Source organism: Mirounga leonina, unplaced genomic scaffold, assembly GCF_011800145.1.
Source record: "Mirounga leonina isolate KUSES-001 unplaced genomic scaffold, KU_Mleo_1.0 Mir_82, whole genome shotgun sequence".
Taxonomy (NCBI): Eukaryota; Metazoa; Chordata; class Mammalia; order Carnivora; family Phocidae; genus Mirounga; species Mirounga leonina.
This window is the reverse complement of record NW_023270825.1, coordinates 32,712,714-32,738,443: the sequence shown is the minus strand read 5'-3', so window position 1 is coordinate 32,738,443 and position 25,730 is coordinate 32,712,714. Positions and strand designations below refer to the sequence as shown.

The 25,730-nt window shown below is 43.2% G+C and overlaps 1 protein-coding gene across 2 annotated transcripts in view; it reads left to right on the top strand.

The window, feature by feature from the left end:
• Positions 1 to 4,978: 4,978 nt before the first annotated feature.
• ARG2 (arginase 2) overlaps positions 4,979 to 25,730 on the top strand; it is a 35,270-nt gene continuing 14,518 nt past the window's right edge. Inside the window, exons 1-2 of one of the 2 annotated variants that reach the window (XM_034993035.1) lie at positions 4,979 to 5,701; positions 6,586 to 6,658. In XM_034993035.1, the coding sequence (XP_034848926.1) occupies positions 5,510 to 5,701; positions 6,586 to 6,658 (265 nt within the window). In that variant the 5' untranslated portion in view covers positions 4,979 to 5,509. The remainder of the gene's footprint in view (positions 5,702 to 6,585; positions 6,659 to 25,730) is intronic. The other variant, XM_034993036.1, reaches the window with a different exon arrangement.

Below are 25,730 nucleotides of genomic sequence, written 5' to 3'. Positions count from 1 at the left end.
TTTAAAAATCTTATTACTAGTCCATTTTTAATAAGATATATTTATTATTTTCCCAACATCGAATTGAAATTATATAAAAGAAAATACATCCATAATCCTGCCACCTAAACCAATAAATCTTCATTTCCCAAGCATTTAAGTCCTCTTATTTCAATGTTTTCATTGTTGAAAAGATGACATAATATAGAAATTTTTTGAATGAGAGAAAAATATTACACACAATCCTAAAAACCTTTCAGTGTTACATGTTTCTCTCTCATTCCATCTCTTAGTTTTTGCACTTTTAAAAATTATTGTAGTCATAGTGTACACACCATTTTGCAGTGTTAAAATATATAATCATTCAATAAAAATTTATTGAACACCTCTCATGTTAGCCACTGTATTAAATGACAGTAAGGGACCATTCCTGCTCTCAAGCTGCTCTCGAGGAGAAGGAGACAGTCCTTTAAATAGACAATTATAATTCAGAGAATTAAGTGAACCATGCGAGGGGTATTTAAAACCCTCGCTCTGTCTCGGGTTTGGGATTCTGCTTTTGGCCACTTACTGTGTGAGCTCTGGCAAATTTGTTAGCCTTTGCAAGCATTGGTTACCATATCTGAAATGAAGATGATAATAGTGCCTATCTCATGTCTTGTGATGGGGATTAAATAACAACTGTGAAGTAGTGAGCAGGTAGCTATCTAGCATATAGTAATCATTCAGCAACCTTAGCAAATTTTATGATTATGTTTAATTCAACTTTGGAGGTCTGGAAAGGCTTCTTCAGAGAAGGGCCTTTGACACCAAAACCTGAAGGATGAGAAGAAATTAAGTGAAGGGAAGGAGGTAGGGAGTGGGGAGGAAGTGAAACTATGCCCCATAGGGTTAATTAGGTTAAAACTGTCACCAGCAAGACCCCTGTGGATACCCTTCTTCCTCACGGGAATGTTAACCTTATCTTTTTGAGGCAAACAACAGGAAAAGCTCCACAGGCCTAGAGCAGTTTGAGGTTGACCACTGACTCACACCAGAGCAGAGGGACCATGGAGTGTCTGATGGTTACTTCTACCTCATTATACCATTAAAATCTCAGCCCGAAAAAAAAAAAAATCTCGGCCCGAGGAGGAATACAAGCTTCATTAACATAACACGGGATACCTGTGTAGGCATGTCTTCTAAATACGCCTGGCAACCTTATGCCCATCTTTACATGCAATGACAAAGCTCCCCTTTCCGAGTATTCATCCTAATATTCAAAGAAACCCACTCACCCCCAAAGGCTAACTTTGGAAGTTAATCTCCATGATTTCCTTATTTGCTGCAGATAAACTTTCCTTTGTGTGACAACTCCACCTGGTGTAGTCTCTATCTGTAACTCACCAAGGAGGGAACTCAATGTTAGTTTGGTTACAAAACATCCCAAATAGAACATTCAGGTACAGAGGGCTCAAGACTTGTTTTCAGTTTGGAACCTGAACAAAGGAAAAAGCATTCAGGTGTCCTTAGCAACCTGGGCCTCCATTGGTGCCAAAACAGATTTCACACCTAAGTTTCATTTATACGTTGCTGGCAGCCATATTCCTGCTTTCACATCCCTATCACTGATCAAGGCTTGTAATGAAAACTCCTCTCTTTGTGGTGGTGTTGGCGGTGAGGAGTATGTAAGGGGCTCAGGTGGCTGCCTCTAGACCAGGCTGTGGGTTGGGCAGGCAATGAAACCAGTCACTTATAGTTATCCCCTCCTTTATTCCCCTCTATCCAGCCTTTCTACTGAATCCAGGAGTCCCCACTGCATGGTAAACAGACTCTTTATTTTACCCTCTATAGTACTCCCCCTCTGCTTCCTTACCTTAACTGTATCCTAGGGTCATTATGTTAATTCTCCCAGACTTGGGATAGAAGAGCAAAGCAAAAAAGAAGGGACCAAATATTCCCAACAACATAATACAGGTTCAGAACAATTTAACCCTCTGCCTTTGTGTAAAAAAATTCTTCCTCTAAAGTTCATGCTCTTCAGTGCTGCCTCTGTTCCCTGCCTATCAATCTGATTCAATGGACTATATGCCCTTTGCTCTGCACATTGGGGCACACTGGGGCTACACAGGCATTCTTGTTCTTCTTCTGATCCACAAGCATGTTTTAACTTTATGGTTTTGGATCTTTCTGTTCCTGTAAACCTAGAAGGCTCTACTCCCAGAACTTGTTATGACCAGCTCCTTCTCATCATTCAGGTGTCTGGCTCAAAGGTTAGTTTGGAGAGGTCTTCCTTGATACCCCTATCTAAAACAGCACCTCGTGTCCCATTTCCCTCCTTTATTTTCTCCATAGTATTTACTACTATCTGAAATTATTTAACTACTTGACTCTTTTCCCCACTAGAATGTAAGCACTGGAAGTGATGAGCTATTATGTCTTCATCTCTATGAACAGCACATAGAACAATGCTTTGCACACACTAAGTGCTCAGTAAGTATTGGCAATAAATGAGTGAACAAATAAGTTTTTTTAAATGAAAGAGAGACTCTAAATTTTAGAGTCCAAAGGTGTGGTTGGTGAGTTCAGCTCTTTAGTATGTAAAAGTAGAAATTCAGAAAGAAATCTTTGGGGACTTCCATTCCATATCAGAGCCATAGACCAAGGCTTATGAGTAAGGATTTCATAAAAAATCTGGAAGGTCAATTATTTGCCAAGCTCCTGCTGTGTACCAAGCACTGTATTCAGGAAGGGATAAAACGATGAGCAGAAGGATTTATGGTCCCAGCCCTTGAGAATTTCCAGTTTAGTCTTTTCTAAGTTCCCTTGGATTTTCAGTAAACAGTGGTCTGCTGGAGACTGCTGGAGACATACTGGAGGTATGCTTGCCGCCTGCAAAACTTTGTTACATTTTCAAGACTATTTCAAACCAGTTCTTAAAAATCATTATTAAAAATAAAATGATATAAACTTACAAGTAAATTGTATTAAAAACAAAGATAATATACATTCAAAACTTGTCATTGCCTAATTATCTTATAACTACAGTGCTATTATCTGTGCTCTTCAGGTTATTTATGTTGATCGTATCTGTATGGTAGAAATACTATATGATGAGCACTTTTTCCCAACTCCACGATCAGTGACATCACAATGGTAGCTTGGGAGTATATACACCATGGAAATTGGCAAACACCATGATCAGGTCTTACCTACTCACCCAGCTCCCCCGCCCCACTCCCCACATACACAGTGCCAGCAACCTATCAAGGATAGTGTGTTGGCAGCTACTGAATTAGAGAGGTAGAATACCTAGGTCCTCCAATAAAGGAAGAAGAAAAGCAGAACAACTTGTTTTGGATCTGAGGAAGAGTCCTAGACTTATGCAATAACAGAGTACAAGTTGTAAAGTAAATTTCTAAAACAACTTATTCTACTATGACTTTTATAACTTTAGAATATTATCTTTAATAACTTATTTTGAGAACAAATGCATATTTTGAAAACAAAAGCAGACCACTTATTTTTCAGGGTTTAAAAATGAATTATAAAATATTTCAGACATATGGAAGCAATAATAATTAGAATTTTAAAGGATAATAGTAATATAACAATCTACTGCTCCCTCCCCCCGACCATAATAATGTGGAACTAGTAATTCACCTCTGACTAAACTATAGGTAACAGAAATGACATGCAGGATTAATGTAGTACTTTAGAAAGGTCAATCTGGTGACCCACAGTAGCTGCTCAAGAAACAGAGGTTTTGCGGTAGTCTAGGAGAGCCTGAATCAATTTAAGAAAATACAGTCAAGGACAAAAAAATTGGATGTGGTGATGGACAAGAAAAAGGTACCAAGATAATTCCAAGGATCTGAACAAGTGTGTATCAGTATTAGTGACTGAATCCCTGACCACACCCCTACTGCTCCCTACAGCTCCCGGACCTGGAGAGATTGTTAAAATTTAGGTTGCTGGTGCTCCACCCCAAGAGTTACTGAGTCAGTGAATTTGAGGGTAGAGCCTAATAATTTCCATTTGACAAGTATGCAAAGGCTGGTGCTGCTGGCGAGAGGACCACACTTTTAGAACTATTGCCTTACAGTAACTGCTTATTTGCTAAAGCTTCAGACATGTCTTTGTTAGACCAGCAGGGGGAGACAGGTGTAAAATTTATCCTCTAAAAATAAACTGCCTTATAATACTAAAGCTCCTTGGAGTTATGATGTTGCCCTGAAGACTTCTGAGCTATTTTGGAGAGCAGCATGTAAGTTGGCATCAGGTGAGATAATTTTCTGTTGTTTACGTAAAAATGTATTTTGGTAGGACTAATGTCCAAATTCCTGCAAGCCCACTCTGGATAAGAACTTGGAATCTGGAGTCACACAACTCTGTCTCTTACAAGCCATATGACTTTGGGAAAGTTATCTTCTCTGATCTTCTTTCCTCCTCTTTACAATAGTCCCTGATTTATGGAATTGTTAGAGGACTAAACGTTCTTGGAACTGTAATTGGCTATTATTATTAAAACTCTAGTTACTTTTCAGCTCTTTAGCCTCCCCAAATTTTAGGAATAGTCCAGATATGTTGTTAAGTTTTTTATAACCAGTGCTCCCGTTATTCAGGTGAAGAATTGTAAACACCTGGAAGGTGATTGTTTTGAAAAATCCTAACCTCCCCATCCAAAATACCTAGGATAGGTGAGTTTTTATTAACATGCCCGGCCCAGAGAGCTCTATCTATATTTGATCTCCTAGACTTCAAAGCCCGAAGATGGGTAAGTGTGTTTTTGGACCCGGAGTTGAGATGGAACAGAGCAGATGGATGCTGGTTTCATCTTGGGCAGAGCACTCAGGTGGGGTCAGACCAGCCCAGAGCCCAGCCCGGGCAGCCAGCCCTTTCCTAGAGTTGACATCTGCCGGGCATGCATATGTGTGAAGAGAGTTGCGATCTGAGAGGTTGCGAGTTGGTTCCCGTGTTCCGCCGAATTCGCTAACTTCGCAGGTACCGGTCGCTTCCCGAGACGGGACACACCTGTCCGTGACCGCGCTCTTATTGGTCCGACACTGACACTAGCCTGGTGGCGTCAGCTGTAGGGGCTCCTCCCCTGAGGGAGAGCCCGGGCTAGGGCGGGGTGACGTCAGCGAAGGCGTGTCCCGGCCAGGAGCAGTGGGCGGGGTCTGCTGGAAGGTGTGTCGGGGGCTGGTTGGGGGCGGGACCGGATGGCAGTGACGTCACAGGGCGGGGCGGTGCAGCTGGCGCCCGGGTAGGTGAAAAGCGGCGCCGGGCGGCTGCACTCACTTAACGCGGCGAGCCGCACAGAGCAGCTTCTCTCACGCCTCCCTCCCGCGCTGCCAGTCATGTCCCTGAGAAGCAGCCTCTCGCGTCTCCTCCGGACGCAAGTGCATTCCGTCCTGAACAAGTCTGTTCACTCGGTGGCTGTGATCGGAGCCCCGTTCTCACAGGGACAGGTGAGAACCGAGATTTGGCACCGTGGGGCAGAACCTGGAGAAAGCGGGGGTGGGGTGAGGGACTGGGAGGCGAGGAGAAGATGGGGAGAAACGGAGAGGAGGACGAGGTGGTGGGTTCCCACGATTGGGCACGGAGAGAGCACGTGGGGTTTCCCCTGGTAGGAGATGGGGAAGGAGAAAAGAGATGGAGAGCATCCTGCTCGCGCTGCGGGCGGGGGGTCGCGGGGGCCTGGCGGGTCTCTGCGGCCTTCCTCCCGAGGAGCGAGAAAGTGGTGGGTCCCGCTTGGGGTGTTGGGGGAGAGGGGAGGGGCGGGATTTCAGGGAGGGGCTGGAGGGGTAGAAACCGGCCAGAATACCCGGTGGAAAGTCGAGAGAGAAGAGGTTAAAGAGAGCGACCGAGGATTTAAGGCTCCAGGGTCCGTTCTCAGAAACCATTCGTTGGCGGGGAAATTGGCGCTGCCTTCTCTAGCGGCGGGAGGACGGGAGGGGCTGTTTTGTTCTCTTCAATGGAAGAAACCTGCAGTCGTGGAGAGCTCACTGCTCAGTGAGCCCAGGCTCAGGCCTCTGCCACACAGACACAGACACACACACACACCCCACCCCACCCCACCCCACCCCACCCCGCCTACCACCAGATCCAGACCTGCTCAGCCCCTTCCTCTGTCTTGGCCTCCGCCTGTTCTTCCCACAGCCAGGGGCTTGCTTGGAGGTTGATTTGATTCCAGTAATTGTTTTTCGGTCCTTCCCTGCAAGTGTTTGAAATGAGCAGACCTCAGGTGAAAATAATAAAAGGAAGGGCTGATGGTGTCACAGGTTTTCAGAGGGATCTGTTGGGAACTATGTATAGAATAGCAGATTTCTGGGGGCGCCTGGGTGGCTCAGTCGTTAAGCGTCTGCCTTCGGCTCAGGTCATGATCCCAGGGTCCTGGGATCGAGTCCCGCATCGGGCTCCCTGCTCGGCAGGAAGCCTGCTTCTCCCTCTCCCACTCCCCCTGCTTGTGTTCCTGCTCTCGCTATGTCTCTCTCTGTCAAATAAATAAATAAAAATCTTAAAAAAAAAAAAAAAAAGAATAGCAGATTTCTGTATTTTGTGAAATAAAGGGGTCTTATTTCTAACCCTTTTTCCTCGCACCTAACTGTGTAATTTATGTGACAGAAAAGAAAAGGAGTGGAGTATGGTCCTGCTGCCATTAGAGAAGCTGGCTTGATGAAAAGACTCTCCAATTTGGGTAAGTGGCTGGATTTTAGATGTCTGTGATGGCTGGTAACAGAGCAGTTCTGTCTCCTCTCCTATCCAGGGACTGCACAGGATCTGCTGCTACTTGGGAAGCCTCTCATCCTCCCTTAGATCCCATCTGCGGTTTGAGATCTGGGAGTCTTCAGGCAGAGTCTTGTCGGCAATAAAGAGAGTAACTGTGTGGAAGGCAAGGAGGTGGGGGCGGGGGGTGGGGAGCATAGGGAATGCAAGGCAGTGGAAAGAATGCTAGCTAGCCCCAGCTCTAACTGCTCAGTCAGCCTTTCCCTCTCAAATTCTAGCTCTCTGAACTCAATTAGGAGGCGCTTCTGATGCATCAGTCTAGCCAGTTTCCTCTCTTCATATCCTTTGTTTCCTCCCCAGGATGAATAGCTTTATATTAATGTAAGCAGAGCCTTAGATCAGTGTTTCTCAAACTTCCCTGATTATGAAAATCACTTAAGTTGTTAAAAATATAGGTTCCTAGGCTCCTCCATGGAATAGTCTGATTTATTGGCTCTGTGGTGGGGCCCAGACATGTATGTACATTTTCACAAGTGCCCAGGTAATCTGCAGGAAAACTGCAGTCTTGTAATTAGGATAGTATGCTAAACTTACAGAACCTGACCCAAAGACAAATGCCATTTATATGGTAATAGAGAACCCTTCTTTTGGTAAGAGGGCACCAAATTCCAACTGTTATGCTAGGAAGGTTCTTCCTTTTATCTAACCTGAATGTTTCTAGCTGCTGTTTGAGGCCATTTCCTCCATTCATATTAGGACAATATCTTGTCTGAAGCTGTAAGTGCAAAAGGCATGGCAGCATCGAGCTGTAGGTGCTGCAGATATCAGTGGAGAATCTAGGTGAACTACAAATCCCCTCCCCACTCTTGCTTTGAAACCTCCTCTGCTGATCATTGAGTCCATTCCAGGGGTGGATCATTTCCTTCTAAAACACAGGACTAGTGAAGTCACCAAAGCCACCTTGAGTTGAGGTGTACTTCCTATAACTCTGGCTGCATCTAGATATGGTGTCTTTGGCTGAATACTCAAAACTCTTCTCTGTTAAATAATTACAGATCCTTCTTCAGTAGGATCTCATTCCTTTTAATGACTCTCCAGGTTCACCACCAAAGATGAAAGAGAAATGGGGATTTAGTTTTAATGTGTCATCAGTTCCCTAATGGGAAGAAGTTTCTGTTTCTGCTTATAAATGAGGATACTGTCCCTTTAAATCAGCTGTACACATTCAGCCTTTTTATTTTTTATTTTTTTAAGATTTTATTTATTTGACAGAGACACAGCGAGAGAGGGAACACAAGCAGGGGGAGGGTGAGAGGGAGAAGCAGGCTTCCCGCTGAGGAGGGAGCCTGAGGTGGGGCTCTGATCCCAGGACCTCGGGATCATGACCTGAGCCAAAAGCAGACGCCTAACGACTGAGCCACCCAGGCGCCCCACATTCAACCTTTTTAAAAGGCAGCATTTACACCGAAGAGGACAATCTCTGGGAATCACTATTTTTTTAAACACTGGATAAACCCTTCCAGCCCATCTGATAAACTGGGCCTAGCCTTGCTTGAATTGCCTGTTCACTGCTCAATTCTACCTTAATAGACTGACAAGAATCAATTTTGGCCTCTTACACAGGACATATTTATAATATTCAGCTGAGGCTGCTGAATGAGGGGGAGGGGCACATCTGTGGCAGCTTCTCTTCCTCATGCTTTGTAGACCTTTCCTGTCCTAGCTCATGGTATTTTTCCACTCCAACCTGGAAAAGCCATTCTCCCTTAAATACTACATCCTCAAATACCTCCTCTATAAACTCTCAACCTAAAGTGATGGGGAAGCTGCAGTTTTTATTTTGGTCTTCCCTTTTTTTTTTTTCCAGAAATTTTTAGTCTTACAATTTATATCCTTACCCTGTAGCTGACTGGTAGGCCAGTATTACCAGCAGCCCAAAATAGAATCTCCTTGCATATTAATAAGAGTGTGGCACTCAGCAGATTTGTGGCATGTGCTTTTGGCTAATCTCCAAAAATAGGTTGGAGAAAAGTACAAAGAGAAGTTTCAATTGCTGTATTGTGAAACAGTACTAAAGTACTAGAACACTTTCAAACAAGCAGCATGGGTCAAATTTCAAGGCAGGGAAGACCCACAGAAAGGTAACTTTCACAAATCCCTTTGTTCCCTGCCTTCAGCTCTGATGTCACAGGCTGCTGGTGTTGCTATGGCATTGGCCAAACTTCCTGTTTTCTTGAATGAGTGGATTTGATGTTAGTGTCTGGGTTTGGTGAGAACACTCAGTTCCTCTCTCAGGTAACCCCTTATCTGAGCATATGTGGAGAGCCTGGGAGAGACGAAGAGGCAATTGCTCTGGCAAGGCTCAGATTCCGTGCTTCTGCTCCTGACTCTGGTGAGCGCTGAAAGCCACGGTCCTTGGCCCCCCCCTTTTTTTTCTTCAGAAGTTGAAGGAGTGTTCTGTGGGGGAAAGCTAGCCGTAAACGGAGATTAACAGAGGTGCTGGCCACCGAAACAACTATCTAAACGAACTGCGGCTGGGACCTGCCCAGAGTCCTGGAGTTCCCGAAGTTGCATGGGAGCTACTCCGGTTCCTCCCAGCTAGGCTAGAGACATTTGTTCTTCCTGTTCCATTTGGTGCTCCGTCAGATAGCAGACCAGGAATCTCTTCTGGTTGAGACCCAGAATCTGGTCTGCTTCAGGAAGAACTGACGGAGGACCTGAGGTAGTTTAACAGGAAGAACTGAGATCTGAGAACTCTTTGGTACAGATTGATGTGTGAGTTCAAGGGTTTGTATTTGCTTTCAGTGGTTGGTAGAGGATGTTAGCATTCATTAGTTGTATGATCATGATACTTCAGCCTGGCTTCCACCCTGCTGTTCCACTGCAACGCCCTTGAGCAAGCCCACTGATTGGTTGGCCTTTATTTTGTTGAACCTCTCTGTTGTACAACTGACCGCTTTATTCTGGAAATCCTGTTAGCAAACACACCCCTCTCTTTTGAGTCTCTTGTCTCCATTGACTAGTCCTTCCTGGACTCCTTTGTGGGATCTTCCTCTTCTTCCCAACCCTTAAATATTGACCCTAATGTTTCTCCAACTTTGTTCTAAGGAGCCTCATCTCTCTCTCACAGATGTCTCAAACTCCATTTGTTCAAAAACAAAATTCCTTATCTTCTTCCTCAAATCAGTTTCTCCTGCTGTACTTCCATGGTCTGTTTCATGCTGTCACCCATTACCAAGTTAAGTCAAACTAGAAGACCATCACAGTTGTTTGCTCCTTCCCTTTTGTGTGTTACATCTGTTGATCACAAAGTCTTGTTGATTCCCCCCCCCCCCACAAATGATTAGAGTTCTTCACCATAATGGTGCTGCTGTCGTTCTGTCTCCTCACACTTGACTGTAACTTTCCATTGGTATCTTTTGTCCCTTTCTTACCTTCCTTGGTTCACACTCTTCGCTGCCACCAGAATGAGCTTTCTAAGACATTTCTCCTTTGCTTAGTCTTTCCATGGCTTTCTTTTACATGCATCCATGCTTCAGTCTTGTATTCATATACCATCTTTGCTAATTTGCCATATTATTCACTTTGTATTTCTTTAAATTGGCTTTAAAGGTTTATACTTTTAAAACGTAGCCTGAACCTATAATAAGCAATGAAATCTCAGGCTTGTTCTAGATACATTTTTTCTGATACACTTTCATTTAATAGTTTTATATTTTGATATTTGTCCTTCGACTACTAGGTTGAAGTGTAGAACACATAGCACCATAATTTGACCTTCATCTACCTCTTTAGACTTCTCTCCACCCACATTCTGCCGTATTTTCATTGCAGCTAGAGTTGTGGGCACTTGACCTAGGCTCCACCAATAGAAGCATGCATCTTAAACTTTGACTTGAAATTCAAGAAGGGGCAGCAAAGAATTCATTCTGTGATGGGCAGGGTGGTAACCATACCAGCAGTGGCTTCTGTCCAGCATCATGGGGTTCGCCCTGCCGGCTCATGCAGTGCCTTTCCCTAGCAGTGGAGGTGATGGCAGCAATAGATCTCTACGGGGCCGTCCTGCAGTGTGACTTCTGGAGCCATTATTGCTAGTAATGTGGCCTTCAACCCGGATACTGGCCCTCTTAAAAGATTTTGGGAGTTACCCAAATTGAGTAAATTGCTTTTCTGCTGTAATTAGCTAGAACAGGTTTCTGTTGCTTGCAGTTTAGAGATCCTGACTGATATCTAGTTTATAAATTCTGGTGAGAGAAAAATTACCACATGGACTGGGATACTCCACATCCTCTCTCTAGCCCTTTGATAATAAATTCTTATTCTTTTGTTTGCCTTTTTCCCTAGTACTTAACACAGTCTTCTTGTAAGTTAATATAACTCATTAGGTTACAGTTTCTTTGGCCTTTAGTTAATTTAGGACTAGATCTTAGTCTCTTTGGGTTTTAGCAGCTCCCTGTTCTCTTGGTGCTTTGATTTTTGAACAATCACATTCCTTAATGTGACTTCTGAAAACAGCCTCAAGTTTTAACTAAGGACATTTTTAAGTTTTAGGCATGCCTGACTGTAGTAAACAGACCAACTTTAATGTATTACTATGACTTAAAATCATTTTCAATGTTCTAGATCTTAAGCATATATCTTAATAGGGTTACAAGACTGTATACACCTGCTAAAATTCATTGAACTTAAAATGTAAATAATATAAAGTATGCATCAAAACTTTTTAAACATAATTTCAGGTTTACTTTTCTAGGAGCAGCTTTTAGTCAGTAAAAACTGTAACAAGTTCTTTCACTAATTTCTATATTAAAAAAATTTGAGCGCTGCTAAGGTTTGGTACTGGGAATGTAATAGTGGACAAAAACAAAGCCTTGTTATCTTGGAGCTGTCATTCTAATGAAGGGTGGTTGGAAACAGACTTAAGTAAAACATACAGTATGTCAGATGATAATGAGTACTGTGGAATAAATGAAAGCAAGGGGTGAGGGATAGCAAGTATTGGGGATAGAGTAGGCATTGCATATGTAGTTGGGGAGGCCTCAGCAAGGAGTCAGGTGAGCAGACCTTTGGCAGGTGAAGAAAGGAACAAGGTGTGTATCTTCACCTTTGGCAGGTGAAGAAAGGAACAAGGTGTGTAAGGGAGCATTTCAGGCAGAAGGAACAGTAAGACCCAGAGACAGAAAGGTGCCTAGAATGTTCAGGGAACAAGATGCTATTACCGAGCTCTAGCCAGTGATTGCTGGGAAGGGGAGGGCCTTCTACTCTTCAGTTTTTCAAGAAAAGCCAGAAATCTGGATTTTTATGGGAGATCTAAGTTGTTTTAATAAAAAATAGGATATATCCATACAATTGAATATTGAACCATAAAGAATGAATTTCTAAATCATGCTACAGCAGGGATGAAACTTGAAAGCATTATACTAAGTGAAAGAAAGACACAAAAGGCTACATATTCTATGATTCTATTTATATGAAATGTCCAGAATAGGCAAATTCATAGAGACAGAAAGTGGATTAGTTCAGGGACTGGCGGGGAGAAGGCAATGGGGAGTGGCTGGCAATGGGTGCTGGTTTCTTTTTGGAAGGTGATGAAGCTGTTCTAGAATTAGTAATTATTAGTAATTTGCTTAGTAATATGCCATAGCAAAAGCCTACATCAGGGGCGCCTGGGTGGCTCAGTTGGTTAAGCGACTGCCTTCGGCTCAGGTCATGATCCTGGAGTTCCGGGATCGAGTCCCGCATCGGGCTCCCTGCTCGGCGGGGAGTCTGCTTCTCCCTCTGACCCTCCTCCCTCTCATGCTCTCTGTTTCTCATTCTCTCTCTCTCGAATAAAAAAAAAAAAAAAAAAAAAAATCTAAAAAAAAAAAAAAGCCTACATCACGGGTGTAGGGAAATCTCTTAAAGGCATTATTGGGATTTGGCAAATTGCGTATAACCAATCTTTCCTTCTTAGCAAAGAATTAACTTAGACCTTTTATGTCAAAGTTATTTGATCCATTTACCATGTTCTGGACACCGTGCTAGGCTCTTGCTACTATGTCATTCTATTTGTTAAAAACAAATGACCCCCATCAGGATGGCCAGTGTAAAAAACAAAACAAAACAAAACCCTCCCCCTCCCCCCAGAAAATAACAAGACTTGGTGAGGATGTGGATATATTAGGACCCTTGTGCACTGCTGGTGGGAATGTAAAATGATATAGCTGCGGTCAAAAACAATATGGCAGTTCCTCAAAAAATTAAAAATGGTTAACATATGATCCAGCAATTTCACCTCAGGCGTATACCCAAAAGAATTGAAAGCAGGGTCTAGAAGAGATACTGATATACCATGTTCATAGCATTATACACAATAACCAAAATGTGGAAGCAACCCAAGTGCCCATTGATGGATGAATGGATGGATAAAATGTGATACAAACCTACAATGGAATATTAGCCTTAAAGAGATTCTGACATATGCTGTAACATGGGTGGAACCTTGAAAACATTACGCTGAGTGAAATAAGCCAGTCACAAAAAGACAAATACTATGTAACTCCACTTACGAGGTACCTAGAGTAATCAAAGTCATGGGGACAGAAAGCAGAATGGTGGTTGCCAGGGCTTGGGGGAAGGGAGAATGCAGAAATATTGTTTAATGGGTACAGAATTTCAGTTTTGCAAGATGAAAAGAATTCTGGAGGTGGATGGTGGTTATGGTTATACAATAATGTGAATGTACTTAATACCACTTAAAAGTGATTATTTTTATGTGTATTTTACCACAATTTAAAGGAGAATTAAAGTAAGCTAGAATATAATGTGAATTAAGAACGAGGCTGTAGCTTGAGGTTGTAGCTTTTCTTAGGACATTAACAATGCCATGTGCTTAAACAATTTCTTTTCAGCTTTTTAGGACATTGCTTTGCTTTATAAATCTCAGCATGAACAAACCGAAAAAGTATGTCCCGAAGACCATGAGAAACTTTCCCTAGGTCATATGGTCAGCAGTAGTAGAGAATCTCCTTTCTTGCCCTATACAATCTGATCCCTGGATTGGTGCAGTCAGCTGCCTTCTCAGGTCTTGTGGCACCATCATAAGTGTATGGTCTCCTACTTCTTAAAGTCCTCTGTGTTCCTAGAGTATTCCCTCTGACCTTTCCCGTGACGGCTATTTCAAGTCTACCCATAATCCTCATGGCCTTGTCTTTCTGACTCAGGCATGAACTCCCTTAACAGCTCTTTTCCCTGTCATCCCCCCAATTAGTTGTATCGACCAAGATTCTTTTACACCCTCAGAGGATGAGGGATCCAGTCCTCCCTGTGTCAGGTAGATAGAATTGCATGTGATAAAAGCACAAAATAACAGCGGTTTAAGAAAAATAATTTCAAGGTGCCTGGGTGGCTCAGATCATTCGGCTCAGGTCCTAATCCCAAGGTCCTGGGATTGAGTCCCACATCAGGCTCCCTGTTCAGCGGGGAGCGTGCTTCTCCCTCTCCCTCTCTTTCCTCTGCTGTGTGCCCGTGCCCTCCCTTGTTCTCCCTACTCCCCTCTCTCAAATAAATATATCTTAAAAAAAAAAAAAATCATTTCACTCTCCAGTAAATAGGATCTGGAGAGAAGTCCAGAACTGGTTTGGCCACTCTGTTTTTAAAGTTCAGACCTAGATTCTTATCTTGCTGTTCTACCAGCAAGGCCTCTATCTAATGGTCCCAGATGGTGTGGCCTTCTATCTGGCATCAGGGCGCAAGAATGGATAGAAGCAGGTGAAGGGAGAACTTGTGCTTTTCCTTAAGGAAAGTTTCCAAGAAGTTGCAGGGCACTTCTTCTTATCCTGTTGACCCCAATGGTCACATGGACACACCCAGTTACAGAGGAAGATGGTGAATTTAGTCACAATTCTAAGACCTCCTGTTGCCAGCTAGAGGTCCGCTGTCTCTGCAGAAGAAGTGAAGAACAGATCTTGGACAAGTAACGAGTGGTTACACCACCTCCCTGTGCTCTAGATCGGTCCTATCTCTCCTGCCTTCTGAGTGTTCTTGTTCCAGCATTTATCCCTTCCTTGCCCTTGTTTCTCAACTTCTAACCCATCCCTTCAATAACTAGCTGCAGACCTTACTGTCCTGCTATCCTCCCTTGTCTTTAAGTGGCCTTCTGGCTGTTGTCACTTCCCTTCAGAGCCACCATCCTGGCTTCTCCACTGCCCTTGCATGCTTTCACTTGCTATCCTCTGACGTCCTGGGCCATCATTGCAATGAAACTGGTTTTGCTGTGGTCTTCGACCTCCTACTTTCTAACAGGGTAGACACTGCAGCATCCACCTTATTCATCACTGTCTGCCACTCCTTCCTTATTGAAACACACCCCACGTTCTTCTGGTTTTAGCTCCTCAGATTCCTTTGCTAGATCCTCAGCTACCCGCCCTTTACCTGCTGGTGTTCCTCAGAGTTCTGCCCTTGATCTCTTGCTTTAATGTTATGTCAGTTGGCATTTTGTCCATTCCTCTGGTTTTCCTGTCACCTGTATGCTGATGCTTCCAAAGCTTTATCTCCAACGCTTATTTCCCCTCTTAGCTTCAAATCTGTAGCCCAGTTGGCTTCTGTGTATCTTTTTGACTTTATTATGGAAGTGTTCAAACAGAACAAAAGTAGATACGGTGACCTAGTGAATTTGTTGTATCTGTTACCTAGTGTCAATCATCAATACATGGCAATCACCCTACTCTATGCCCTTTTTTTTTTTTTAAGATTTATTTAAGAGAGTGAGGGAGCACATGAGCAGGGGGAGGGGCAGAGGGAGAGGAAGAGAAGCAAGCTCCCCACTGAGTGCAGACCCTAACACACAGCTCCATCTCATGACCCTGAGATCATGACCTGAGCCCAAATCAGGAGTGGGATGCTTCCCGACTGAGCCACCCAGGTGCCCCTACTCCATGCCTTTTGAAGCAAATCACAGACCTCGTATTGTTTCATCTGCAAATATTTCATTAGATATCTTCAAAATATAAAAATTCTTTAAAATTTGGGGTGCATCTGACTCTTGGTCTCAGCTCAGGTCTTGATCTCAGGGTCATGGGTTCGGGCCCCACGTTGGGCATGGAGCCTACTTAAATCTTAAAGAATTCTTTTTTTTTTTTTAAACCACAATACCATTATCACACCAAAAGAAGTTAATATCAAATGCCCAGTTTTGGGGAAATATAATAATTAAAAAAAATAATCTCCTAACCAAGAGAACCTTTCCAGAAAGGTAGTAGAGAAAGAAAACAGTTTATTGACTAAGCATCAAATCAGGCAATCTAAGAGATTTCGAAGAGAAAGAAGTCTGGCCTGTTTGTATAGCCACGCAGGGGCAGCCCATTATGCGTTTTCAAGATAGTAACTAGTCCACCAGTTAGAAGACTTGAACAGTACCGTTTGTCAGAGTTCATCCTAACTTTATCATAGAAATTTGAACAGCCACCAGAGGGGAAACAAACTTCTATTCTAAGGCAGAAGGTAGTTTTGTAAATTGGAGCAGGCTGCCCATCCCCTGTGTCCACAGAAGTTAGTCTCTTAATCCCTAGTCCTTGGGAAACATTCCTGGGTTGGGAGACTGGCAAGAGGCTTATTTCATTGTTATATTTACATGCATTTGAAAAGGACAGAGAAGGAAATTCTCATAAGGGAACAAGAAGTCTTTTCCCTTTTAAACAGGGAAAATTCAGTCTATTTTTATTTTGTTTCTGTCCTTAAACCAGTTAATGGTGACATTGTTCGACTGACTTAGTCTTTTTTGCACTTATTTTTTAGTTTGTTTGACTCAGGATCCAAATAAGTTCTAGTGCTCGCTTCGGCAGCACATACACTGAATAAGTTCTATATTGATTGATATCTCTTACATTCTTGATAGGTTCCTCACTTCATTTTTGTTTTTTCTTTCTTGCTGTGTATTTGTGGAGGAGACTAGGTCATTTGTACAGTCTGTTTGAACTTTGCAGGTTACATCTCTGTGGTGTCCTATGATGTGTTCTTTTTTTTTTTTTTTAAGATTTTATTTATTTGAGAGAGCGAGAGAGTGTGCGCATATGTGGGGGGGGAGGGGAAGAGGGGAGAGGAAGAAGCAGGCTCCCTGATGAGCTTGGAGCCCCAATTCAGGGCTCAATCCCAGGATCCCCCATCATGACCTGAGCCCAAGGCAGATGCTCAGCTGACTGAGCCCCTCCACGTATTTTCAACGAGAAAGTCTCTAATACCTCAAGGCCATCTATCCAGAACTGAACTTCTCATCTTCTTCACTCCCTTCCCCTGTGTCTTTCTCAACTCTAGTAGCAGAGCCAGAAAGCTGGTGTGCGGGAGCCCATCTCCACACCCACTCTGAGTATTACTGGAATTTGTTGCTTCTCTCCTATGGCCGTATCTTTACAGTCCCCTTGTGGAGCTGCTTGTCTCTGGGCCAATCCCTTTCCCTCAGGCCCCCAGGGCACTAGATCTGCAGCGCAGATTTGATTTGTCACTTCCTGACCTGGAAACCTTAGTAGCTCCCTGCTTAGGATCTGGGCCCACCCCTCTCCCCACTGCCTCTCTCCATTTCCCCCCCCCCCCCCGCCCCTACCCCCCCCCCCCCCACAGTCCTCCCAGGAACCCTGGGCTCCAGGGAATTGTGAATTGTTCCGTAGGGCTGAAGCTATTATGTGTCCCTTCTGCTTGTAAGCCTTTCCCCTTTCCACTTTTATTGCTGGCTAATACCTTCAAGATTCAGATATTGCCCTTTCTGATAAGTCCTGGCTCTTCCTGGATCTGAGTCAGCACCTTCCTCTGTTCTCACCAAGCTGTGTGCTCACTGAAAGCTGCAACCATACCTCCTCTCTGTATCCCCAGGACTTAGAGTGCCAGGCACACAGTCAGCCCACAGTCTGCCTTTGCTGAAGGGAGAGAGGGCCAAGCGTCCTGGCTTTGTCCTGTAACTTCACTCACATTGTGACCTGTGCAATTTTCCCAGATCACAATTTCCTTTCTTTCAAAATGATTTGCTCCTCAGAAGCCAGCTGATTTCCAGATTTTTGAGAATGTATGACTCAAAATAACAGTCACATGTCACTGTTCAACTTTTATGAGGTATTAGGCTACCAGTTGATGATTTAAGCTAAATGTAAAAATAGGTGATAGCAGCCAGTTGTTGCCCCCTTTTTGAGACCTATTTGTTTCTGAATCAGGACCTGAGTTGTTAATGACAACTGCTTCAAGTTAGGCTGGCCTCTAGTTACTTTAGAAAGATGTTGCATTATTTCTTTTAATATCCAACATAGCACGGTTCAGAGGCCTGGAACCCAAGGGATTACTGTGGTTGGTTTAAGTAATTTAATCTTTGAATAAAGTTTTTTATCTCTCCCTATTAATGAACAAACTCTCTTGGTGGTGAGGGTGTATTAATATAACAGGTGTGGTAATGCTCAGATTGGGAGAAGAAAGACCAAATCTTCCCAGCTCCCTCCCCCCGGCCACAAGACCAGAACCACTGAAGAGGGAAGGGAGCAAACTCCTTCCTGTGTGACCCAAGAATTGAGTCACAGAAAGGGTATGGCTTTGTGATTAGGGCTTCAGAGAACTGGCGTTCCAAGATTCATTGGCTTTGCCTTTGTATTCTTTCACAGATGTGGAAGATTCAAGCTGTGTGTGAGAACTGGGGACTCTAGGAGCAGTCTCAGTGAGCAATCAGTGGGCCCGTGTGTGTTTGCTACTTCTCACCAAAACCTGATTTTATCAAAATGACATAGTCCTATTACAAACAGGTTTTGGGAAGTCTTGGGTTACGCCATCCGTTTCGAGGAAAAGAAAAAGGGTAGGGTGGGGCGCAAAACCACAAAGATGCTTCATCCAGTTGAACTGAGATGTAATCGTTAGTGTGTGGAGGCTTTCCCTTGTTACCTCCGGTAATACTCCTAAGGAGCATGTGAGATAGGACAAGCTCAGAAGCTGAACTTGGTTGGCGATCTTGACTCTTTTAGGAAGTTAGGGGCCAGAGGGCGAGACTTCTTCCTTTTGCGTCTGTTGTGGCACTTGACCTCCTGTGGCTATCTTGTGTGCACTCTGTTTTCCGCCCGGAGTGGTCCGGAATGCGGTGTGTTTGGTTTGAGGTTCCTGGGGAACACTCCCCAGGATGCCAGCCCAGGGTCTGGGGCAGGGAGCTGTACATCAGAACTGTTAGCTGGCAAAGCTGTAGTCACTGGTCTGCTATGTTTCCCTTTAAATCCTTTCTGGAACAAGGTGGAATATGAAGAACTTAAAGATCCCGTTTTTCTGAAGAGCAGCACTTTATCCCCAGGGATTGTCACTATCTCTCCCGGTGGTTCTATATAGGAGCAGGTTGAAGTTTTGTCAGCCTGTTAACAATAGCAGATCTCTTTTCCAGAGAAGCTCAACGATCCTGTTCGGAATGGAGGCAATGGTTATGTTGTTGTGACTTGGGAAGCCAGAGGCACCCTCCTCTCTCTCCACCCCTGCCTGCATTGGAACCAGGCTGCTGGGGTGCTGCCAGCTAACGGTCCATTTGAAAAAGCCTGAGCTGGTTCATCATGGCCTAGAGGTGCTTTGAGGGTTGATGCGAGTTTGGTCCGGAGGGCATACCTTACTAAGCTTATCTTCAGACAGTGATGCTCTCTTCTTAGGAAAGAAGGACCGATGTAGCCGGAGAACCAAGTAGAAAGAAAACTGTAAATGGTGTTGAAGTCATCTCAGTTACATGTCTTGAACTACATTTTCGAGTTCTATATTTGGATTTTTTTACTCAAGGATCCCGTTCCTGCAAAGCACCTATTGACACCATGTTTGTATCATTTGATCTTGAGGTGAGCTCTGGTACATGTTAGATGGACTTGTCTGACATGACTGGCCTGGCAGCCTGGGGTCACCTTCCATCCTCAATCTGTGGGTGCCATTCTCCCTGCCCTGGTCTTCCTCAGCTGTGTTCCTCGCTGCCTCGGAGAACCGGGTGAGGGGTAAGGAGATGTTGAGAGCCCTGGTTGGAGCAGGATTCTCGGAGACCCAGAAGAAGTTAACTAGAACAAATAGGAATTATCTGCGTGATAGGATTTCTTTTCCCGATGTGCTAAACTTATTTTAGAGACTGAGTCTAAGAAGCAAAGAGTGGATTTTTAGAGGCCTCTGGGACACCTGATTCTGGAGGTTGTCCAGTCTCTGGCAGTTTAATGCACTAACTAAAATGCAGGCATCTGCATTTTCTTAGTGGTAATCAAATGAGTTTACCTTAAGTAATAGCCTCTTCAAAGGTTATCACCCAAATCACATTTTATTTTTTATTTTTTAATTTTTTTTTTAAAGACTTTATTTATTTGACAGAGACACAGCGAGAGAGGGAATACAAGAAAGGGGAGTGGGAGAGGGAGAAGCAGGCTTCCCGTGGAGCAGGGAGCCAGATGCGGGGCTCGATCCCAGGACCCTGAGATCATGACCTGAGCCGAAGGCAGACGCTTAACGACTGAGCCACCCAGGTGCCCCGCAAATCACATTTTGGAGATAAGAGAGAAACTCTTACTTCAAATGGTCTGAAGTAACTCTGGCCCTCTTTTCCTAACTTAGACCTCTGGTAACCTAGCAATTTTGTTTTCAATAAGCTGGTTTTCGAGGTACGGTTTTGAGGTTCTAAGGATTAGCAGTTACATTCCCTTATAATACCAGGAATTCCCTTTGGGGCTAAATCTGTCATGTACAATATTTGAGTTTATAACTTTTAAAAGCCATTAGTATCCTCCCAGCACCAAGTGAGATCTGTGTCTTTGTTTTTCTCAAGTTTCACTGACTTGTTATTCCTGACAAGTCATAATAAACATGCCATCCTATTCAGGGACAGTTTGAAAAAACTGCACACTACTCAGTTCCTAGCTTTTCTCAAAATCTGTTGTTCTGCCAGTGGGCTCCCTGTGGTGTGGTAGACTCTCCCGTGTGTCAGCCCCCTTTTGAGCCCATTTCTCTTGCCTTGCTGGGAGCCTTAGAAGCAGTTAGAGCTTCCTGTAAGTGGAAGTCAGAGCAAGAGACAGAACGGGGCCCCTTTAGGGGCCGCTGACTCAGAACACTGTCTCATGTGAGTCTCTAGTGAAAGCGTGATTCAGGCTTGTCCTACACAGTTGGAGCTATTCACTTAGCCGAGTTTCTTCCTCTCCACTGTGTGGATGCTGATAGCAGCCAAGGATGTGAGGATTAGCTGCTCTCTGTAAAGCATCTAGAACAGTGTGGTGGATGGAGACAGTTTTGTTCCTTTCCTTGTCACTGGCTTCCTTCAGGGATTCCCTAGTGATCGGGGCCCTGAAATAGAAGTGCTGTCCCCAGATACTGCTAAGGTCAGGGAGGGCTGTTTTGACTTCTTCCCACCAGTGGGTTGCATCATTCTGTTCAGGTGCTTGTGTCCTCGCTCCACTCTGATGGAGCCTGGAGAGGTTTATCAAGACCAAAGGTAACATTTGGGCTTAAAAGATCACTAGTGTTCGTGGATTTTTATTACCCGCACTGCAGAGAGAAGCAATGAGGCTGTGCCAGTGTGTACAGAGCTTTACTTTTTTCCCCCACTGCAAGTAAAAAACAAGAGCGCTTTCAGGTTGGTTCCAAATCTGTTTGTCATGAGAGCTTCTTTGAAGCCTTAGGGTTGTTTTGTCCTACAATGCCTTCTTAGAGGAGTGGCAATGGAACGTCGTCTCATCTGATCTAGACTTGCTGATGAATTGAACTGAGGCACAAAAAGTTTGACAAGGGGACAGTTCTCTCAAGCATGACAGGCAGATACTCTTCCCATGTTGTAATATTTGCTCTTTTCACTAGGACTCTGAGATTCTTTAAAAATCAGGCCTTTTCTTGGGCCTTCTGAGCTGGAAGAATTCGCCACAGCACTCTGATAAAGTAATAGCTTCATTATTACTGTTCATCCTGGTCTTACAAAAAATTAACCTCATCAGCCTCCCCACTCCTCAGAATGCTGCCCTGTGGGTTACAATCCCTGTTCTCTTCAGCCTGCTTTGCATTACTCCAATATGCAAACTTCTCATTTCTATTAAATTGCTCAACTGTTTCCAAACATGGCTTGTACAGTTCTTCTTTCAGAACCTTGTTCACTCTTTAGAAACCAATCCTGGGCTCTTCTCCGCTGTTCTTTTGGTGCTATGATGCTACTGGTAGAGCGCATTAGAGGAGAAAGCTCCTAAGAGGCTCTATCAGGATGGCCTAGTGCATTCACCGATTCAGCTCTGTAATGAACTAGAATGGTTAAGAATCAGCAACATAGGCGCGCCTGGGTGGCTCAGTTGGTTAAGCCCCTGCCTTCGGCTCAGGTCATGATCCCAGGGTCCTGGGATCAAGCCCCACATCGGGCTCCCTGCTCAGCTGGGAGTCTGCTTCATCCTCTCCCCCTCCCTCTGCTGGCCATTCTGCCTACTTGTGCTTTGTCTCTCTCTCTCTCTCCCTCTGTTAAATAAATAAATAAAATCTAAAAAAAAAAAAAGAAGAAGAATCAGCAACATAGGCTTTGGTATTGTGAGTTCTTAATCACTTAAAGGTTATGGCAATAGAAATTAAAAGTAGGGATTGTGGCCGAGATGGCTAGCTATCTGCCAAAATCCATTCTCTTCTGGACAGAGGTTAGACCTGCATTTGTTGACCGGTGCCATGTGAGCAGGTGTGATGTGCCACTTTTAGGCCAGGGCCTTTTTTACTTTATTTATTTTATTTTATTTTATTATTTTATTTTATTTCATTTCATTTATTTTATTTTATTTTATTTTTTTATTTTATTTATTTATTTATTGGAACTTACAACATTTATTAACCTATATATTAACCTATAACGTATTGTTTCAGGGGTACAGGTCTGTGATTCATCAGTCTTACACAATTCACAGGGCTCACCATAGCAAATACCCTCCCCAATATCCATCACCCAGCCACCTCCTCCCTCCCACCCCCCTCCAGTCCAGCAACCCTCAGTTTGTTTCCTGAGATTGAGTTTGGTTTGTCTCCCTCTCTGGTTTCGTCTTGTTTCATTTTTCCCTCCCTTCTCCTATGATCCTCTGTCTTGTTTCTCAAATTCCTCATATCAGTGAGATCATATGATAATTGTCTTTCTCTGATTGACTTATTTCGCTTAGTATAATACTCTCTAGTTCCATCCACGTCATTGCAGATGGCAAGATTTCATTTTTGATGGCTGCATAATATTCCATTTTATATATACACACCACATCTTTATCCATTCATCTGTTGATGGACATCTGGGCTCTTTCCATAGTTTAGCTATTCTGGACATTGCTGCTATAAACATTGGGGTGCACGTGCTCCTTTGGATCACTACATTTGTATCTTTGGGATAAATACCCAGTAGGGCAATTGCTGGATCGTAGGGTAGCTATATTTTCAACTTTTTGAGGAACCTCCATCCTGTTTTCCAGAGTGGTTGCCCCAGTTTGCATTCCCACCAACTGTGTAGGAGGGTTCCCCTTGCTCCGCATCCTCGCCAACATCTGTCATTTCCTGACTTGTTAATTTTAGCCATTCTGACTGGTGTGAGGTAGTATCTCATTAAGGTTTTGATTTGTATTTCTCTGATGCCAAGTGATGTTGAGCAATTTTCATGTGTCTGTTGGCCATTTGGAAATGTCTTCTTTGCAGAAATGTCTGTTCATGTCTTCTGCCCATTTCTCGATTGGATTATTTTTTCTTTGGGTGTTGAATTTGATTAAGTTCTTCACAGATTTTGGATACTAGCCCTTTATCTGATATGTCATTTGCAAATATCTTCTCCCATTCTGTCAGTTCTTTTGGTTTTGTTGACTGTCTTTGCTGTGCAAAAGCTTTTTATCTTGATGAAGTCCCAATAGTTCATTTTTGCCCTTGCTTCCCTTGCCTTTGGTGATGTTTCTAGGAAGAAGTTGCTGCAGCTGAGGTCGAAGAGGTTGCTGCCTGTGTTCTCCCCAAGGATTTTGATGGATTCCTGTCTCACATGTAGATCTCTCAACCATTTTGAGTCTATTTTTGTGTGTGGTGTAAGAAATGGTCCAGTTTCATTCTTCTGCATGTGGCTGTCCAGTTTTCCCAACACCATTTGTTGAAGAGACTGTCTTTTTTCCATTGGACATTCTTTCCTGCTTTGTGGAAGATTAGTTGACCATAGAGGTGAGGATCCATTTCTGGGTTCTCTATTCTGTTCCATTGATCTATGTGTCTGTTTTTGTGCCAGTACCATACTGTCTTGGTGATTACAGCTTTGTAATAGAGCTTAAAGTCCGGAATTGTGATGCCGCCAGCTTTGCTTTTCTTTTTCAGCATTCCTCTGGCTATTCGGGGTCTTTTCTGGTTCCATACAAATTTTAGGATTATTTGTTCCATTTCTTTGAGAAAAGTTGATGGTATTTTGATAGGGATTGCATTAAATGTGTCGATTGCTCTATATAGCATAGACATTTTCACAGTATTTGTTCTTCCAATCTATGAGCATGGAATGTTTTTCCATTTCTTTGTGTCTTCCTCAATTTCTTTCATGAGTATTTTATAGTTTTCTAAGCACAGATTCTTTGCCTCTTTGGTATCTTATGGTTTTGGGTGCAATTGTAAATGAGATCGACCCCTTAATTTCTTTTTTCTGTCTTGTTGTTGGTGTATAGGAATGCCACTGATTTCTGTGCGTTGATTTTATATCCTGCCACTTTACTGAATTCCTGTATGAGTTCTAGCAGTTTTGGGGTGGAGTCTTTTGGGTTTTCCACATAAAGTATCGTACATATCATCTGCAAAGAGTGAGAGTTTGACTTATTTGCCAATTCGGATGCCTTTTATTTCTTTTTGTTGTCTGATTGCTGAGGCTAGGACTTCTAGTACTATGCTGAATAGCAGTGGTGATAGTGGACATCCTTGCTGTGTTCCTGACCTTAGGGGAAAAGCTCTGTTTTTCCCCATTGAGAATGATACTCACTGTGGGTTTTTCACAGATGGCTTTTATGCTATTGAGGTATGTACCCTCTATCCCTACACTCTGAAGAGCTTTAATCAAGAAACGTTGCTGTACTTTGTCAAATGCTTTTTCTGCATCTATTGAGAATATCATATGGTTCTTGTTCTTTCTTTTATTAATGTATCACATTGATTTGCAGATGTTGAACCAACCTTGCAGCTCAGTAATAAATCCCACTTGGTCATGGTGAATAATCCTTTTAATGTACTGTTGGATCCTATTGGCTAGTATTTTGGTGAGAATTTTTGCATCCATGTTCATAAGGGATATTAGTCCGTAGTTCTCCTTTTTGATGGGGTCTTTGGTTTTGGGATCAAGGTATTGCTGGCCTCATAAAATGAGTTTGGAAGTTTTCCTTCCATTTCTATTTTTTGGAACAGTTTCAGAAGAATAGATATTAATTCTTCTTTAAATGTTTGGTAGAATTCCCCTGGGAAGCCATCTGGCCCTGGGATCTTGTTTGCTGGGAGATTTTTTTGATTAGTGCTTTAATTTCCTTAGTGATTATGGGTCTGTTTAGGTTTTCGATTTCTTCTTGGGTCAGTTTTGGTAGTTTATATATCTCTAGGAATGCATCCACTTCTTCCAGATTGTCTAATTTGCTGGCATATAGTTGCTCATAATATGTTCGTATAATTGTTTGTATTTCTTTGGTGTTGGTTGTGATCTTTCATTCATGATTTTGTTTATTTGGGTCCTTTCTCTTTTTGATAAGTCTGGCTAGGGGTTTATCAATCTTGTTAATTCTTTCAAAAAACCAGCTCCTAGTTTCGTTGTTTCGTTCTACTGTTCTTTTGGTTTCTGTTTCATTGATTTCTGCTCAGATCTTGATTGATTCCCTTCTGCCCGGTTTAGGCTTTATTTGCTGTTCTTTCTTCAGCATCTTTAGGTGTAGGGTTAGATTGTGTATTTGAGACCTTTCTTGTTTCTTGAGAAAGGCTTGTATTGCTATACACTTCCCTCTTAGGACTGCCTTTGCTGCATCACAAAGATCTTGAACAGTTGTGTTTTCATTTTCATTTGTTGCCATGAATTTTTTTTTTTTAAGATTTTATTTATTTGACAGAGACAC